General features: G+C 43.4%; 1 protein-coding gene across 2 annotated transcripts in view; it reads right to left on the bottom strand.

Moving 5' to 3' along the window:
• Window positions 1-18,960, bottom strand: part of Arid4a (AT-rich interaction domain 4A) — a 90,783-nt gene extending 71,823 nt beyond the window's left edge. Inside the window, exons 1-5 of one of the 2 annotated variants that reach the window (XM_045154492.1) lie at window positions 18,824-18,960; window positions 17,666-17,722; window positions 15,422-15,532; window positions 10,631-10,696; window positions 7,971-8,061 (exon numbers count right to left, since the gene is read on the bottom strand). In XM_045154492.1, the coding sequence (XP_045010427.1) occupies window positions 7,971-8,061; window positions 10,631-10,696; window positions 15,422-15,532; window positions 17,666-17,671 (274 nt within the window). In that variant the 5' untranslated portion in view covers window positions 17,672-17,722; window positions 18,824-18,960. The remainder of the gene's footprint in view (window positions 1-7,970; window positions 8,062-10,630; window positions 10,697-15,421; window positions 15,533-17,665; window positions 17,723-18,823) is intronic. The other variant, XM_045154493.1, reaches the window with a different exon arrangement.
• Window positions 18,961-19,198: the final 238 nt, after the last annotated feature.

Raw genomic sequence — 19,198 nt, 5'->3', positions numbered from 1 at the left:
AATTTTATTCTATTTTATTTTTTAATTTTATTTATTTATTTATTTGAGAGCGTCAGACACAGAGAGAAAGACAGATAGAGGGAGAGAGAGAGAATGGGCGCGCCAGGGCTTCCAGCCTCTGCAAACGAACTCCAGACGCGTGCGCCCCCTTGTGCATCTGGCTTACTGGGGAATCAAGCCTCAAGACAGGGTCCCTAGGCTTCACAGGCAAGCGCTTAACCACTAAGCCATCTCTCCAGCCCTCAATTGTAATTTTAATCTTCAAATAACTACAGCTGATAGCGCCGTCCTCTTCAGCCTGAACTTTCATTTCTTTCTGCGTCCTATCTGTCTCCTCCCGCCAGTCTATTTCTTTCTTCCAAATCCAACCCTGCTCGAGTTTTCACGACATGAGAAAAGCACAGCTACTCTCACACAAACTACTTCTAGCCTAGTCCATCCAAAGCTCTTTCTTCCCCTTGTAAGTCAAGCCTCACAGTTCACAGTTCTTTCTACATTCAGGTCTTTCAACGCTAACAAGCATGGTCCTCTAGGGGGTAGAGCTCAGTGGTGGCGCAGTTCACTGCAGAACGGCCCTCTAACTCTGCTAACAGCACTGCAAGACGTTTCTTAGGCCAAGGTTTCAAATCCTTGGACATTTCTACCACATTTCAGTCCAGAAAAGGCCCAAAGCCATAGCATCAGCTGTCCAGCAGCCACAATCCCACTCCAATGGTGTGTCTAAATACACATTGACAAAAAAAGCACCTTTAATGCAGGATGATGGGAAAACTAGATGCATGTGAAAGAATGCCACTAGAGCCAGCAAGGTGCTACTCGCCATTGATGCCAGCACTTAGCAGGCAGAGATAGAGGATCACTGTGAGTTGCAGGGAAAGCCTGAGATTAGATAGTGAATTCCAGGTCAGCCTGGGCTACAGCGAGACCCTACCTCAAAAAAGGGGGGCAGGGGCTGGAAAGATGACTTAGTGGTTAAGGCGCTTGCCTGTGAAGCCAAAGGACCCAGGGTTTGATTCCCAGATGCACAAGGTGGTGCATGCATCTGGAGTTTGTTTGCAGAAGCTGGAAGGCCTTGGAGAGCCCATTCTCTATCTGCCTCACTCTCTCACTCAAATAAAACAAATAAACAAAATAAAATAAACTAGATCTTCTTTCTTATAGTGCACAAAAATCAATTCAAAATGGATCAAAGACCCCAACACTGCACTTCAAAATATCAGATTAATCTGAAAAAGACTCCAATAGCTCAGGGAGTAATCTCAAAATTGACAAATGCGATGATATGTAATAAAAGGCTTCTGCCCAGCAAGAGAATAATCGTAAGAGCAAAACAACAGCCAAATATACATCAGATAGATTAATATATAGGATATACAGAGTTGTAAACAGTGAACACCAAAAAATAAAAATTAGTCCAACAAATGGGTTACTGAGGGCTGGAGAGATGGCTTAGCAGTTAAGGCACTTGGCTGCAAAGCCAGAGGACTCAGGTGCGATTCCCCAGGATCCATATAAGCCAGATACAGTAGGTGGCACATGTGTCTGAATCCGTTTGCAGTGGCAAGGGGCCCTGGCACACCCATTCTCTCCCTTTCTATCTGCCCCTTTCTCTCTCAAATAAATAAAAAAAATATAAAATGTGTTGTTTTAAAAAAAAGAAAGAAAACAAATGACAACAAACGCAGGAGAAGATGTGGGGAACTGGAAATCCTTATACAGTGCTCGGTGGAATGTAAACCAGTGTAGTCAGTGTCAAGGTTCCTTAAGAAACTAAAAATCCAAATACCATATGAGGGCCCCTGAGTCAATATACCACAAAGATACCTGTATATCCACCCTGTTTACTGCTTCATTATTCAATATAGCTGGAAAGAAAAACCTAGATATCAGCACATAAATGAGTAAAACAAGGTATATAAAAACAATGAAATGTTGCTGGGCGTGGTGGTGCACGCCTTTTTAATCCCAGCACTCTGGAGGCAGAGGTAGGAGGATCACTGTGAGTTCCAGGCCACCCTGAGACTACATAGTGAATTCCAAGTCAGCCTGGGCTACAGTGAAACCCTACCTCAAAAAAAAAAAAAAGAAAGAAAGAAATTATGATATCTGTAAGAAAAAGAAATGAAAATCACTACGTTAAACAAAATAAGACAGACTCAGAAAGACAAATATACTTATTTCCTCTAATGTGCAGAAACTAGATTTAAAATGGTTGTATAGACCATGAACCCAGAAAAGGGATCATGAGGGGAAAGGAGAAGTTAAGGGAGGGAAGAAAAGAGAGGAGGCTGGAGTACACATGATAAAGAATGCCGAAGGGAATGAGGGAGGAGGAGCCACCAGAGGGTGAGAGAGAGATGGGTGGCAAGGGCAGTACAGGGAAGGCAAGAAGAACAAGGCGCAGTGACTCATATGTGGGAAGCTGTCATAATGAAACCTATTATGCTTGTATGCTGACCTACAGTTTATTTCAAAAAATGCTTTTTAGCCTGGCATGGTGGCACACTCCTTTAATCCCAGCACTTGGGAGGCAGAGGTAGGAGGATCGCCATGAGTTCAAGGCCACCATGAGACTATATAGTTAATTCCAGGTCAGCTGGAGCCAGAGTGATACCCTACCTCAAAAAGGAAAAAAAAAAAAAAAAACTTTTTATAAGTGATTGCTTTAATAGCTTTTAAAAAATATTTTTGGGGCTGGAGAGATGGCTTAGCGGTTAAGCACTCGCCTGTGAAGCCTAAGGACTCCGGTTCGAGGCTCGGTTCCCCAGGTCCCACGTTAGCCAGATGCACAAGGGGGCACACGCGTCTGGAGTTCGTTTGCAGAGGCTGGAAGCCCTGGCGCGCCCATTCTCTCTCTATCTGCCTCTTTCTCTCTGTCTGTTGCTCTCAAATAAATAAATTAAATAAACAAAAAAAATTTAAAAAAATATTTTTATTTATTTATTTGAGAAAGAGAAAGAGGCAGAGAGAGAAGAAAGAGGGGGAGAGAAAGAGAGAGAGAATGGGCACACCAGGGATTCCAGCCACTGCATACGAACTCCAGACACACACACCACCTTGTGTATCTGGCTTACATGGGTCCTGGGAGATCAAACAGACATCCTTTGGCTTTGAAGGGAAGTGCCTTAACCGCTAAGCCATCTCTCCAGCCCTCTAATAGTTTTTTAGTCATAAAATCAACTGTGATAATTACAGAAGTCCCTCAGTAACTGAGAACAAAAACCTTAAGAAATTAACACTCAAATATATAATTACACTAACAAAGGGAACACTAAATCTTTTTTTTAAATATTTTTTGTTCATTTTTTATTTATTTATTTGAGAGCGACAGACACAGAGAGAAAGACAGATAGAGGGAGAGAGAGAGAATGGGCGCGCCGGGGCTTCCAGCCTCTGCAAACGAACTCCAGACATGTGTGCCCCCTTGTGCATCTGGCTAACGTGGGACCTGGGGAACCGAGCCTCAAACCGGGGTCCTTAGGCTTCACAGGCAAGCACTTAACCGCTAAGCCATCTCTCCAGCCCGGGAATACTAAATCTTATGAAAGGATATATAAACAATGGGTTAGGTTCTGTCAGCAAAGTGAGTAGATTTTTTTTAATTTATTTATTTATTTATTTCAGAAAGAAAGAGTGGGACAAAGGGAGAGAAAGAATGAGCGTGTACTAGCCAGAGCTTCCTGCCAGTGCACATGAACTCCAGACACATACACCACATTGTGTACTTGGCATTATGTGGGTGAGCGGGCAACTGAACCCAGGTCATTAGGCTTTGCAAGAGAGTGCTTTTTAAAACAATATTATTTTTACTTATTAGCAAGAGAGAGAGAGAGAACTGGTGCACCAGGGCCTCTAGCCACTGCAAACAAACTCCAGACATATGCACCACCATGTGTATCTGGCTTATGTGAGTTCTGAGGAATCAGACCTGGGTACTTAAGAGTTCACAGGCTAACCATATCACCAGTAAGCCATCTCTACAGCCCTTAAGCAAGTGCTTTTAACTGCTGGGTCATCTCTCCAGCCCCCTGAATAGTTTTTTGATGCTTAGTACTAAGTGGTGCAGGTGATCAAACCCAGAAGTTTGAACCTACTAGACAAGCCATTCACCACTGAACTGTATTGGTAGTCCCCATATTTTCCTTTTAAATGGCTTTTTAGGGAGGTTGCTTAGTAGCCATGGCCATAGGCAACCTGGCCACTTAGATATTTTGGTTTTGCTTTTTCTTACTGAGCAGTGCTAGGGATAGAGCTCAGGGCCTCACAGAGCTAGACCTGGAACTCCAGATTCTTCACCTCGAATGTAAGGATGAGATGTGTCAAATCCATAAACTAAGCTGGGATATAAGTTTAATCAGTTTAATCATCAAAAGAGAAAACATTTCTTTTGTGACAGGGTCTTGCATGCATAGCCCAGGTTGGCCTTAAACTTACACCAATCTTCCTGCCTCAGCTTTCCAAATACTGAGACTATATGCACATGCCATCAAGTGTGGTGAAAATACATTTTTTAAAATTTTTATTTATTGCAGGGAGGGAGAATGGCTGTGCCAGGGCCTCCAGCCACTGCAAATGAACTCCAGATACATACAAAACCTCGTACATCTGGCTTATGTGGGTGGTTCTGGGGAGTTGAACCTAGATCTTTAGTCTTAACTGCTAAGCCATCTTTCTAGACTGAAAAAACATTTCTAATGGCCCCCCCACCAAAAAAAAACTATAACTGCTACACAAGAGGCTAAAGCAGGTTTGTGAACTTGAGACCAGCCTGGGCTACACTGTGAGACTCTATCTTAAAAAGCAAATCAAACAGGGCTAGAGGAATGGCTTAGCGGTTCAGGTGTTTGCCAGCAAAGCCAAAGGACCCAGGTTCGATTTCCCACAACCCATGTTAGCCAAATGCACATGGGGGCGCACACATCTAGACTTCATTTGCAGTGGCTGGAGGCCTTGCGCATCCATTCTCATTCTCTCTCTCTCTCTCTCTCTCTCTCTCTCTCTCTCTCTCTCCGTCAAATAAATTTTTAAAAAATATTTAAAAAAACAAAGCAAACAAACAACAAACCACAAACTCTATGAACTGCAACTATTTACTGTTCAGTAACAGAATACAAGATGTTATTATAAATACTCATATACTATCTTTGGAGCAAATAATTTTTTCCTTTCCTTTAAGAAGGAAACTGTTAGGCTGGAGAGATGGCTTAGCAGTTAAGGTGCATGCCTACAAAGCCAAAGGAAACAGGTTTGATTCCCCAGGACCCACATAAGCCAGATGCACAAGGTGGCACATGTGTCTGGAGTTAATTTGCAGCAGCTGGAGGCTGGCATGGCCATTCTCTCTCACTCTCTCTCTTTGACCCCCCCCCACTCAAATAAATAAAATGTATTTTTAAAATAAAATATATTCAAAACAACAACAACAACAAAGAAAGGGCTGGAGAGATAGCTTAGCAGTAAAGCGCTTGCCTGTGAAGCCTAAGGACCCCATTCAAATCTCGATTCCCCAGGACCCACATTAGCCAGATGCACAAGGGGGCACACGCATCTGGAGTTCTAGAGTTCATATGCAGTGGCTGGAGGCCCATTCTCTCGCTGCATCTTTCTCTGTCTGTTGCTCTCAAATAAATAAATAAAAATTTTTAAAAAGTTAAAAACAAACAAACAAAAACAAAGGAACCTATTAATACTTACATAAATGTAAACCAACAAGACTATAGTTGTCCATCAGAAAAGACAGTCATAGATATAAACCATAAGACTATACAGATTGAAAGCACTGGGAAGAGATGTGGAAATTGCTATTCTCACCTGTATAATATTAACTACTTTAGTATTATTTCTCCCCCAGAGGGAGGGTCTCACTCTAGCCCAGGCTGATCTGGAATTCACTATGTAGTCTCAGGGTGGCCTCAAACCCATGGCAATCCTCCTATTTTTGCCTCCCAAGTGCTGGGATTGAAGACGTGTGTCACCACACCCGGGTAGTATTACTTTTTTATATTTTGCTTCTATTTATTAGAGAGAGACAAAGGGAGAGTGGGAAAGAATAGGAGCGCCAGGGCATCCATCCACTGCAAATGAATTCCAGACACATCCCACCTTGTGCATCTTGCTTACGTGGGTCTTGTGGAATTGAACCTGGGTCCTTTGGCTTTACAGGCAAGTGCCTTAACTGCTAAGCCATCTCCCTAGCTCAAGTAGTATTACTTTTATTTATTTTCATTTATTTGAGCGAGTGAGAGACAGAGGCAGTGAGAGCAAGACAGAATGGTACACCAGGGCCTCCAGCCACTACAAACGAATTCCAAATACATGTGCCCCTTGTGCACATGTGCAATATTGTGCACTTGTGCCACTGTGCATCTGGCTGACATGGGACCTGGAGATGTGAACATGAGTTTTTAGGCTTCATAGGTAAGCACCTTAACCATTAAGGCACTTCTTCAACCCTAGTTTTACTTTTAGGTTTTAATTTATATGTATCTTGACACTTGTTGCTTCTCACTAAAGTTGTTTCTTGTTATTTTTTTTGAAAGGGTCTCATGTAGCCCAGGTTGGCCTTACATTCACTATATAGCTAGGATGACCTTAAACTCTGGATCCTGCCTCTGCATCTGAGTAGTGGGATTACAGGCATGGGCCACCACACCCTGATCGTGAAGGTTTTTTGTTTTTTTAATATTTTTATTATTTATTTAAATTTTTTTGTTTATTTTTTATTTACTTATTCGAGAGCAACATACAGAGAGAAAGAGGCAGATAAGAGAGAATGGGTGTGCCAGGGCCTCCAGCCACTGCAGACGAACTCCAGATGCATGCACCCCTTTGTACATTTGGGTAATGTGGGTCCTGGGGAATCGAACCTCAAACCATGGCCCTTAGGCTTCACAGGCAAGTGCTTAACCTCTAAGCCATCTCTCCAGCCCTTATTGTTTATTTATATGAGAGAGAGAAAGGGGCAGAGAGAGAGTGAGAGAATGGTTGTGCAATGGCCTCCTGCAAACAAACTCCAGAAGCATGTGCCCTCTTATGTGGCTTACGTGGGTCCTGGAGAATCGAACTGGGATCCTTTGGCTTTGCAGACAAATGCCTTAACTGCTAAGCCATCTCCACAGCCCTCATAAAGGTTTATTAAAGCTAGCCTACATTTCCACACAAAATGTTTAAAGAATGTGGGGGCTGGGGAGATGGCCTGGTTGGTAAAGCACTTGCTATGCAAGCCATGAGAACTTGAGGTGAGATCCCAAGCAACCACGTAAGTGTCAGCTATGGTAGCATCCACATAAATCCCACCCCTCAGGAGGTGGAGCCAGGTGGGTTCCTGAGGCAGGACGGCTAGCTAGACTGGCTGAATCAGTGAGCTCTGAGTTCAGTGAGGGACTCTGTAAAGAAGCAAAACTATAAATGGGAAACACCTGATGTAGATCCCTGGACTCCACATGCGTGCACACACACAGCTGCAAACATGAGCATCCACACATATAAACACACACACACACACACACACACACGAATGCATTCACAGTAACAGCACATATAACTCTGATAAAAGTGATTATACAGAAGAATCCACACTAAATAGGTAACAAAAGTCTGGGTACAGGTTTCAGGTCTATCAATTCCATTACAGCACCTACATTGCTCCTTACAGAAAAAGTAAAAGTCTGACTATTATACTAGTGTTGATGTTTCTTATGAAAGAAAAACAATCATATATTTAACTTTCTTGAAAATAAATGTCCAAATCACCTAAAACAGATGAAAGACATAAATGGCCAGGTTACTCTAAATGATAACTATTTTTGTTACCAGCAGGGCATCATTAAAATCTTAGCTAGCTACATCCAGTAAATTGAAAGGAAAGGATACAGGCTTCTTTGCCCACACAATGCCTCAGTGTATTCACAAAGCAGAGGTATACGCAGCCTCCAGAGCAAAGCTATGTATTAAATGACTTAACTACTTACCCACAGTATACCAACTAGCATCTGTCAACTTGCTGATAATAGCTTCCTGAAAGGATCCATCGGAAGTCCTTGTTTCAACAATAGCTCCGACCTAAAACATGAAACCCAAACTCCCTTAACCACATTTGAGCAAACAAACCAAATCACACCCAGCAACATGATCCAGGAAAGAGAACTTCTAGTAAGTCTTCCTTATTCTGGCATGTCTTTCTCAGTCATAATGCGCATATCTCCAGTACATAGTATGAAGCTCCACAGCACTGTGGTGTAAGTAAGGGAGCTATTTCTACCTGTATGTTACAAATTAAAAGTTGTATCTCGGGGCTGGAGAGATGGCTTAGCGGTTAAGCACTTGCCTGTGAAGCCTAAGGACCTTGGTTCGAGGCTTGATTCCCCAGGACCCACGTTAGCCATACGCACAAGGAAACGCACGCGTCTGGTGCTCCTTTGCAGTGGCTGAAAGCCCTCGCACGCCCATCGCTCTCTGCCTCTTTCCCTTTCCCTCCCTCTCTCTCTCTCTCTCTCTCTCTCTCTCTCTCTCTCTATCACGCTCAAATAAATAAAAATAAATAAATAAATAAATAAAAGTTGTATCTCAGAAAGAGAAGGCAATTTGCAGAGTACAGGATGTGAACCCAAACTCTCAAATATTACTGCAGTTTATTCACCATATTATTATTTCCCTTCAGGAAAACTAAATACAACAAATACAAGACTATAGGACAACCATAATAGTTCCAATTTTTGAACCTGGCGAGGTGACACACGCCTTTAATCCCAGCACTTGGGAGGCAGAGGTAGGAGGGTCACTGTGAGTAAGAGGCCACCCTGAGAGAAAAAAAAATAGTTTAAATTTTCTTTTACAGAGAAAGTTAATACTGGAATCAGCTATTGTACTTAAGGGACCTTTAAGATAAAAGTTCTCCAGGACAGGGATGGACCAGTCACGTTCCAGAACTCTGTATATCAGATATTAATGGAAGTGCTACTGATGCAACAAGATTCATTACATAAACTAATGGTCAGAGACTGATGGAACACATAACACAGGTACTTATTAAAATGAATGGAGGGCTTCAGAGATGGCTCAGTAGTTAAAGCTGCTTGCATGAAAAGTCTGGCAGACCAGTTCAAATGCCCAGTAACAAGTAAAAGCAGGAACACAAAGTGGTTGCTGCATCTGGAGTCCATCTGCAGTGGCAAGAGGCCCTGGGTGTCCATTCCCTCTCTCTTTCACTCTGCTTGCAAATAAATGAATAAACAAAATCTTTTTTAAAATCAATTATGATATGAATAGTTTATTACATAGAAAATTCAAGCTGATAAGCCAGGTGTGGGAGCATACACCTTTAATCCCAGCACTCAGAAGGCAGAGGTAGGAGGATTGCCATGAGTTCGAGACCACCCTGAGACTACAGAGTGAATCCCAGGTCAGCCTGAACTAGAGTGAGACCTTACCTCAAAAAAAAAAAAAAAAAAAAAAAGAAAGAAAGAAATTCAAGTTTCTGATATTGGAATGTAAACTATTCCATCACCTCATATAGGACAACAATGTAAAAAAAAAAAAATTAACATCTGCTTAACATTTCAAAAGCTGAGTGAAAACATAACATGTTAATACATGTAGTCAGCTGCTCTGACAGCCAAGCATGGTGGTCCACATCTGTAATCCCCAATTTCAGGATTCTGAGGCAGGAGGATCCTGTCTTTAAGGCCGGATTGCATTAAATGCTTGTTCTTGATAAGTCAAGGTTATCAAATCTTGTCTCAGAAAACCAGAACAAAAAAAATAAAATAACCTGATATGTTTGATGTTCTTAAAAACGCAATCACTGCAATATCGTAATTTATCATAATACAAACATCTCATTTGTATTTTTGTTTTCTGATTAAAACTTATAACAACTAAAATGAGCCAGGTGTGGTGGCGCATGCCTTTAATCCCAGCACGCAGGAGGCAGAGGTAGGAGGATCGCCATGAGTTCAAGACCACCCTGAACTACATAGTGAATTACAGGTCAGCCTGGGCTAGAGTGAGACCCTACCTCGAAAAACCAAAAAAAAAAAAAAAAAAAAAAAAAAAAAAAAAAAAACCACCCTAAAAGTGGCAGGTAGGAGGATCGCTGTGAGTTAGATGACAGCCTGAGACAACACAGTGAATTCCAGGTTAGGCTGGGCTAGAGCAAGAACCTGCCTCAAAAAAAAAAAAAAAAAAAAAAGCCGGGTGTGGTGGCACACAACTTTAATCCCAGTACTCAGGAGGCAGAGGTAATTAGGACTGCTGTGAGTTCCAGGCCACCCTGAGACTACACAGTGAATTCCAGGTCAGCCTGGGCTACAGTGAAACTGAAACTCTAGCTCAAAAAACCAAAAAACAAACAAACAAACAAAAAGACCTAAACTGGTTGGGCATGGTGGCACATACCTTTAATACTAGCACTCAGGAGGCAGAAGTAGGATAATCAACATGATTGTGAGGCCAGCTACAGAGTGATTTCCAGGTCAGCCTGGGCTAGAGTAAGACCCTTCCTCAAAAATAAATAATAAAAATTTAAAACAATAACTAAAAAAACCTTAAGTGTACTTATAAATGTGAAATTCAGTAAGTTATGGTTTATGTTTATGATTATTTTAGACTCTAAACCATGTAACATACGTACTCTTAAAGGACCCTTTACTTGATCATCTTGCACCAACTGTGTTGTGTTATCCTGTTTCAGGAGTACCTGAAAAACATTTATGCACAATAATTTGCAAGCTACTTTTAAAACAATACATTATAATAAGTGCTTCTAAGTGATGTCTTTAACTCACACGTTCTTAATACCCTGTGGTAACCTCTGGAACAGCAGTTATTCCGCTGTCCTGTACTGATGTTTACTGTCTTTCTTTCTTATTAACTTAAGCTCCTGGAGAGCTGGAGCCTCCTTCATTACTATTACCCCAGTTGTTAGCATATTACAGGCATTTAATAAGTGCTTACCACTGAATAAACTACAGGATTTATAATCAATAGTGATTACAATAAAAATATAAAATTGCTTCTTGTGTATTTCATCAATAAATCATAAAACGTTCTGATTGTTACCAAGTATGAAAAAAAAGTACCAAATTTTATTGCCTACTTAAAACCAGAACTCTTTCAGTCCTTAAATCTAAATAACTGGAAGCAATTCAGGAACAACTATCCTTTCTTACCCTTACTGCCTTCATATTCCCCAAAACACCAGGGTATGTAGTGTCTCAAAAACTCATAATGGGGCTGGAGAAATGGCTTAGCGGTTAAGCGCTTGCCTGTGAAGCCTAAGGACCCCAGTTCGAGGTTCGGTTCCCCAGGTCCCACGTTAGCCAGATGCACAAGGGGGCGCACGCATCTGGAGTTCCTTTGCAGAGGCTGGAAGCCCTGGCGCGCCCATTCTCTCTCTCCCTCTATCTGTCTTTCCCTCTGTGTCTGTTGCTCTCAAATAAATAAATAAATAAATAATTTTTAAAAATTAAAAAAAAAAACTCATAATGGGCGGGAGCTGGAGAGATGGCTCAGCCTTTAAGGTGCATACCTACAAAACCTAATGATCCAAGTTCAATTCTGCAGTACCCATGTAGAGCCAGATACACAAAGTGGCCCAGGCATCTGGAATTCATTTGAAGTGGCTAGAGGCCCTGGAAGGCTCAGTCTCTCTTCCTTCTCTCCCTTTTTTCTATTTCTCTCTGCTTGCAAATAAATAAATTAAAAAAAATTAAACCTCACAACAGAACAATGACCTAAATACATAAACCCAAATTCTGGGTAATAAAAAATGAGACCTAACAAAAATCATCGTACTCAATTTAAATAATCAGTAGAGAATCACAATACTGGGGCTGGAGAAATGGCTTAGTGGCTAAAGGTACCTGCTTGCCAAGCCTGACAGCCTGGGTTCAATTCCCCAAAACCCATATAAAGCGAGATGCAAAGGGGTACATGCATCTGGAGTTTGTCTGAAGTGGCAAAAGGCTCTGGCACATCCTTATTCTTATTCTCTCTCTGTTTGCAACTAAATAAATAGTTTTAAAAAGGGAGTCACAATACCAAAAAAGTTTAAAATTGTCAAAGAATCTTAAGTACTTAGTAACAATCAAATTTAATAGTATTTATATAGTTAGAAGAACACATAAGGGGTTGAACTCAGTGGGGACAGTATTTGCCTTGCAAGTATGAGGACATGAGTTCACTTCCCGATCACCCATCCAAAATGCCAGATGTAGTGGTATGTGTCTGTAATCCCAATGCTGGGAGAAAGAGACAGGCTAACTAAAGTAGAGTGAATGGGGCACTGACATTGACCTCTGGCCTCTACATACAAGTGCACTTGCATATACATGTGTTTTCACACATGAACACATCAGCACAAAGTAAGACAATGGAATAAAAAAGAAAAGAGCCAGGTGTGGTGGCGCATGCCTTTAATCCCAGTACTTGGGAGACAGAGGTATGAGGATCACCATGAGTTCAAGGCCACCCTGAGAATACACAGTGAATTCCAGGTCAGCTTGAGCTAGCATGAGACCCGACCTTGAAAGACAAAACAAACAAACAAACAAAAAAAAATTACTGAACCTCACACCCCTAGTTTCTGATTCAGAAAGTCTGGGCTATGGACCAAAGAACTGCATTTAGAACAATTCCCAGGTGAAGCTAATGCTGCTAGAGAATCACTGCTCTAGTACATTCATTCATTCAGTCAACAAATTCTGAGTGAACATTATGTATCAGGTGCTAAGTATTAAAGACATACCCTCTGACATGTCTCCTGTCACTGTATTTCCTGTTAAGAAAACATCAGCTATATAAATGAATAAAACAAAAAACAAACTGTAGGTGGAGTGTGATGCAATAACAATATGGCAGGCACAGTATAAGATCTGGAAGAGGACATCAAATATCTGTAGTATTATTAAGGACTTTGAAAATTTTTATTACAGCTTCATAATTTTAAAAATGTTTATATGGCTGGGCATAGTGGTGCACACCTTTAATCCCGGACTTGGGAGGCAGAGGTAGAAGTTAAGGTGTTTGCCTGTGAAGCCTAAGGACCCAGGTTCAATTCCCCAGTACCCACGTATATATCATCAGATGCACACAGTGGCACATGCACCTGGAGTTTGCAGTGACTGGAGGCCCTGGTGTGTCCATTCTCCTTCTCTTCTTTCTCTCTCAAATAAATAAGTAAAACTATATACATATTTTAAAGTATTTAGAACTATAGGTAGACAGTGGAGATGTAGCTCAGTTGGTTTGAATTCTTGCCTAGTATGGTGGTTTGATTCAGGTGTCCCCCATAAGCTTAGGTGTTCTGAATGCTAGGTTCCCAGCTGATAGAGATTTGGGAAATAAGAGGCAGTGTACTGTTGGGGGTGGGCTTATGGGTATTATAGCCAGTTTCCCCTTGCCAGTGTTTGGCACACTCTCCTGTTCCTGTTGTCTGCCTGATGTTGACCAAGGAAATGATGTCCACCCTCTGCTCATGCCATTATTATTTTCCCCGTCTGTAAACCAAAGTAAACCTTATTTTTCCCCTACAGCTGCTCTTGGTCGGGTGATGTCTGCCAGCAATGCGAACCTGACTGCAACACCCAGCATGCATGACACCCAGGGCTTAATTCAGCACTGCATAAACCAGGCATGGTGGTACACACCTGTAATCCCAACTTTGGAGAGGTGAAGGCAAGAGGATCAGAAATTCAGACAGCTCAAAACCATCCTGGGAGACATAAGGTCCTGTCTCAAAAAAATTTAAAAAAGGTGTGGAAAGATGGTACAGTGGTTTAAAGTGTTTGCTTGCAAAGCCTGGTGGTCTGGAGTTTGATTGCCCAGTATACATGTAAAGCCATGTGCACAAAGTGGTATATGCTTCTGGAATTTGTCTGCAGTGTCAAGAGGCCCTGGAATGTCCATTCCCTATCAAATAAATAAATAAAATTTTAAAACAGGATTTTATTAAAAAACAAAAGAAAAACGTGGTCACACATGCCTGTAACCCTAGTGCTTAGCGGAGCAGACAAGAGGGTCACTAGGGCTCACTGGTCAGCCAGTCCAACACAGAAACAGGGCATTCCAGGCTCAGTGAAGTACTGTCTCAGGGTAATAAAGTGGAAGACTGACAAGAGAACACTTCCCCTGGCCTCCACATGTACACATGAGGTACTTGCATCTACAAACGTGTGCATATATCACATGCCTACACACATAAACAGAAAAGAAGTCTACATACAGAACACCGCTAAAAGGAAACAAAAAATGTTAACTTCTGATAAGCTATGGATATTAATTTATCTGTACTTTTCTGCATCCCTCAATATTGTACAGGAATACAGTCAGTTTAAATTTTTTTCTGGTCTTAACAATCATCTTAGAACTACAGAGATGGCTTAGTTAGTAGTTAAGGTGCTTGACTACAAAGCCAAAGGACCCAGGTTAGACTCCCTAGTACCCATGTAAAGCCAGATGCACAAGGTGGCAGGGGCATCTGAAGTTTATTTGCAGTTTCTAGAGGCCCTGGCACAACCATTCTGTCTTTCTCTTTTCCCCTCAAATAAACAAATATATAAAATCATCCTAGCCAGACATGGTGGTGCACACCTTTAATTCCAGCACTATGGAGCTAGAGGTAGGAGTACAGCAGCTGTGAGTTCAAGGGCAGCCTGGGAATACACAGTGAGTGTCAGGTCAGCTTGGGCTAGAATGAGACTCGGAGATGGCTCTGCAGTTAAAGGTGCTTGCTTACAAAACTTGTTAGCCTGGGGTTCAATTCACCAGTATCCATGTAAAAGTTAGATGCAAGCAATGGTACATACATCTGGTATTCATCTGCAGGCAAGAGATCCTCATATGTGTGTGTGTGTGTGTGTGTGTGTGTGTACGCGCGCGTGCACATAGTGACCAATATCTATCATCCTAACAGATCTACAGAGCAAATTACAGGCCAGCCAGAGCTACACAGTGAGACCCTATCTCAAAAACTATACACATACATAAAACCTGAATCATAATTCCTACTCTATCGTTCTCACTAGTCACTGAAACCAGCTATGACCAAAGAGGAGATCGGATCATAGCTTAAGCATGCTACAAACACGGAATGATCCAAATAATTTAAGTATGAAGATCATAGTACTTTGACGGAAACATTTTATAATCATCTCCCATTTTCAGTTCTTACTGTGTCTTTCCTGGAAGTGTAGTATTCAATGATGCTTTCCCCAATGGACTGACAACTGATGACTTGTAATCTCCCCCTCCAGCTTAAAAAAACGCCAATCACTTCCATCCAGTTATTAAAACTGTTGCTCTATATGGAAGCTATTCTTGTTACTGTTCAGGTCCCATACCTGCTTAACCAACCTTCTTGCTTTCTGAGAAGCAAACACACAAAAAAGCTGTGGTAGTAAAAATATACACATAAGCATATTACCTTAACTTTCACCAGCCTTTTCACAGTCTTAATCTTTGCCTCACAGAAGGCCCCTCGGTATTTGGCACTGACATCAGTTCCCACTGTCAGGTAGGCAGGCTCATCCGCCGCCTGATGAAAGAACAGAAACTGTCAATGTCACCATTCTTTCCTGCCCTTACCTCCAGCAGCATTTAAAGGTTTATATTTAAATAATTAGAACACTGAAATAATTCAATTGATACTACTGATAAGTTGAACGTAAACATTAACAAACACTTCATTTTATATGCTCATTTTCTGATACTATAAAATGTTCTAAAGCTGTAACTGTGAACTGTAAGAAAATATTATGATTTTTTTCAAATACAAGGTATCTTTAAAAATTCTACAGTTTATAAAAAATGGAAAAAAAACCCAGAAAACAATGTATTAAATGTGTCAAATTTTATTTCTGGCCTTCTAGAAGTTGTATTTTCAAAATAAAAGAAATGCTATTGTTAAAAGCTATACAATACATAATTAAATGTTTACTGATACAGTTTTCAACAGGCAGTATTTTCATTTGTTTTTTAGACTTGGTGCTGCCTGCTTCCCAAATGCTGGTTTGGAGGCTAGGGCCATATCGTTTTGGTTTTGGTTACAATGTATCTGTACAGACAAGAAGCCAAGCCAACTTGAAAGATTCACTGACTACAGGCTACATTTGAAAGTTAAGTCTGAACATAGCTATGAATGCAAATATATACTGACGGCTCAAGACTGGCTGTATCCAGTTTACCACATCCATCTTTTTGGCTTTACAAAAAGAAACTGCCCTGTAAATAGCCTAACATACACAAGAATCTGAGTTCTATTCCAGCACAAAAGCAAACAATAAATTCACTAAAAAAAAAAAAAAAAGCCAGTAAAGCATGGTAGCTCACACCTATAATACCAGCACTCAGCAGGCTGAGGTAGGAGGACTGCTTTCAGTTTAAGGGCACTCTGGACTAGAGTGAGCTCCAGTTCCAGGTCTGCCTGGGTGTCTATCAAAAGAAAAAAGGAAAGGGGAAAAAAAAGGCTTATTTTTGGAAAGTAAGTCTGAAGTGAGTGAGAGACCCTGCCTCAAATAAAAACAAAAAGAAAATATCCATGATCAGAGTGAAGGATGAGAAGTTTTATTAAGCTATTCATTTTAATCTTGACAGTAACAAGAGGAGTACTACTTCAATGTCATTTTACCTCATCCTTAGCTGTATGCACACAAGTCCAACGTTACCAAGTACAAAGATAACTATTTACAACCAACTACATACTTTTAAGTAGAAAACCGTTTCTCCTTTGCCCAAGTAATACTAAAGGATGGCAAGTCTGTCACTTCAAGAAAATAGGAAAGCAAGAAAAAGTTTGAGAATTTCAAAAATTAATACACTTAAACACAGTCAGTGTGGTGGGTCATGACTGTAATCCCAGCACTTAGGAGACAGGGGCAGGAGGATCAGTAGTTCAAGGTCAGTATCACCTACAGGAGACCCTTAAACAACATATAGACTTACATATATTTAATATATATACTTCAACGGTAAATAAGACATGGATTGAACACATGTAAAAATCAATGCATTTGCAAAGGATTAGAATTGAAGAATACTTTCACCAAATAAATGTCTGACCTGAAACATTAGCCAAGCATTCTGAAGACTACTGCCTGTCCTTTTAAACATCTACATACTGATTCTTGTAAGATTCTTCAGAAACATACACATACATACAAATATCCATATGTTTACTATAAAGACTGAGCGTTTTTAGTTTCAGTTCAACCTAAATACTGTAACCACAGAAGCTTGCTTTATTCCTAGGAAGATTAAAAAAAAAAAAGCTCCTTTAAATCTACATATTCCCTTTGCGAAACAGCACTAGCAGTAAGGAAGAAAAAATACTTCAAAAAAAGATATACCACAAAATCCTTCAAAGAACCAAAGCAAGACAAAAGCCTTACTTCTGCAAAGGTTGCTGGCCAACACAGGAAGTGTTTAAAAATACTAGCCGAATGGACAACAATCGGAAGGCTGCACCAGCCTTTGCAAAGTGCTGCTACAAGAGGACTGAACTGACTGCGTTTACACACATATTTCTCACCCATTCACACGTCATTTTCCCGAAAGTGCTTAGTAGAGAAATCAATTTTGAGTTAACAAAAAGCTGCCATTCCACGACAGCAGCCTCGCGACTGGCAGCGCCCGGGGCGCCCGGTTCACGAGCATTGACTCCGCCGCTTACCTTCATTTTGACCGGTGACCTGTGGGGTTCCAGCTCCACGAGTTATCTCCGCGGTCGCTGCAAGCACCGGAGGGGAAAAGACAGGCAGAGAGAATCGGTCAGGAGCGGGGCGAGGACCGAGGAAAGAAAGTAAACAAGCGGCATCTGGGGGGGGGGACGCAGCCCAGCAGGAAGACCCCCTCGGGGGGGAGGCAGGACGCGGGAGCCGGGCGGGCAGCGGGAGCCCCACGCGCGCCAAAGAGCAGCCCGATCCGCCCCTGCGCTCGCCGGCGGCCCACCGCGCCCCCGCCGCGCCGCCCGCCCGCCCGGACCCGGAATGCTCAACTCCGAGCGCCAGGACCCACCGCCCCGGAGCGGGGCAGGGCAGGGTCGGGGCTTCCGGGGTCCTCCCGCGAGGAGCAGCGGCCGAGCCCCCCGATCGGCCACCCCCACAACACACACACACTCCCGCTAGGATCCCCCGACTTTGGCCCGCGCCCCGCCTCCGCCGCTCGGCCCCCTCCGCCCGCCCCGGCCCGCGGTGGCGGCAGCGGAGTGTCACGGCGCCATTGCTCTCCTTCCTCCGCTCTGCACCATATCGGGAAGGAGAAGCGCTCCTGCACCCGGAGGGGCCGGGGCGGCGGCGGCCTGCAGCCCGGCGCGGGGGGCGCGAGGGGACCCCGCGCGGCGAGGTGGGGGGCGGGGAGCGGGAGGGGGGGAGGCGGCCCGGACAGGGTGTGGGAGGGGAGGGGAGCCGCCGCCGCCGCCGCCTCCCGCGCCCGCCTCAACTTTTTGTAGAGCCCGGAGAGCCACCAGCGCCGAGCCCCGGGGTCCTGCCACGGACTGCACCGGAGAGGACGCGCCGCCGAGTTGGGGGCCGGCTGCTCTCAGCACCGCGGCAGCCCGCTCCCCGCCGCGTCGGAGCAAACTTAGCGGCGCGGCCAGCCCCACAGCCATTTTCCCGGGGAAGCGGCCGAGGACACGGCGGGCGGCGGCGGCTGCAGTTGCTGCCGCCGCTCCCGGACTTGTCCCACCGGTCCGGCGCCGGCTGCACCGCTAGCCCAGCATCCCCTCCCCACCTCCAAAGCTTCCAACTGCACCGGGACCCCGTCAGCAGCACCAGCTGCTACTGCCCGCTTCGCCCATTCAGTGTCCCTCGCTTCCCTCCTCCCCACCCACCTACTGCGGGTAAAGTGCGCGCTGTCAGCTCTCCAGTCCTCCGCCCCACTGACCGCCGTGGGCCCCCGTCCGGGCAGCACCACTCCCGGCCGCGGCGACAGTTCCTGCGCCCGGGTTCCCCACTCGCCCCGATTTACTGCCACAATCCACCAAATAACAAGCTGTTGAGCAGACTCGCTTCTACACGAACTCCCATTGGCTGGTCATGACGCCGAATGGCTTCGGATTGGAGCTCGGGACCCGCGGTTCTCATTGGATGTAGCTCCGAAACTTCAACGATTGGTACGGAAAACAGCAGGTAGGACATCTCCCACTTATGATTGGCCAGCTCCGAAGACCGCCGTGATTGGAGGATCAGGAATTGAGTAAGAGAGT

The sequence above is a fragment of the Jaculus jaculus genome, chromosome 7 (assembly GCF_020740685.1).
Source record: "Jaculus jaculus isolate mJacJac1 chromosome 7, mJacJac1.mat.Y.cur, whole genome shotgun sequence".
In the NCBI taxonomy this organism is placed as follows: domain Eukaryota; kingdom Metazoa; phylum Chordata; class Mammalia; order Rodentia; family Dipodidae; genus Jaculus; species Jaculus jaculus.
The sequence above is the reverse complement of the archived record's forward strand: the minus strand, read 5'-3'. Positions and strand labels throughout refer to the sequence as shown.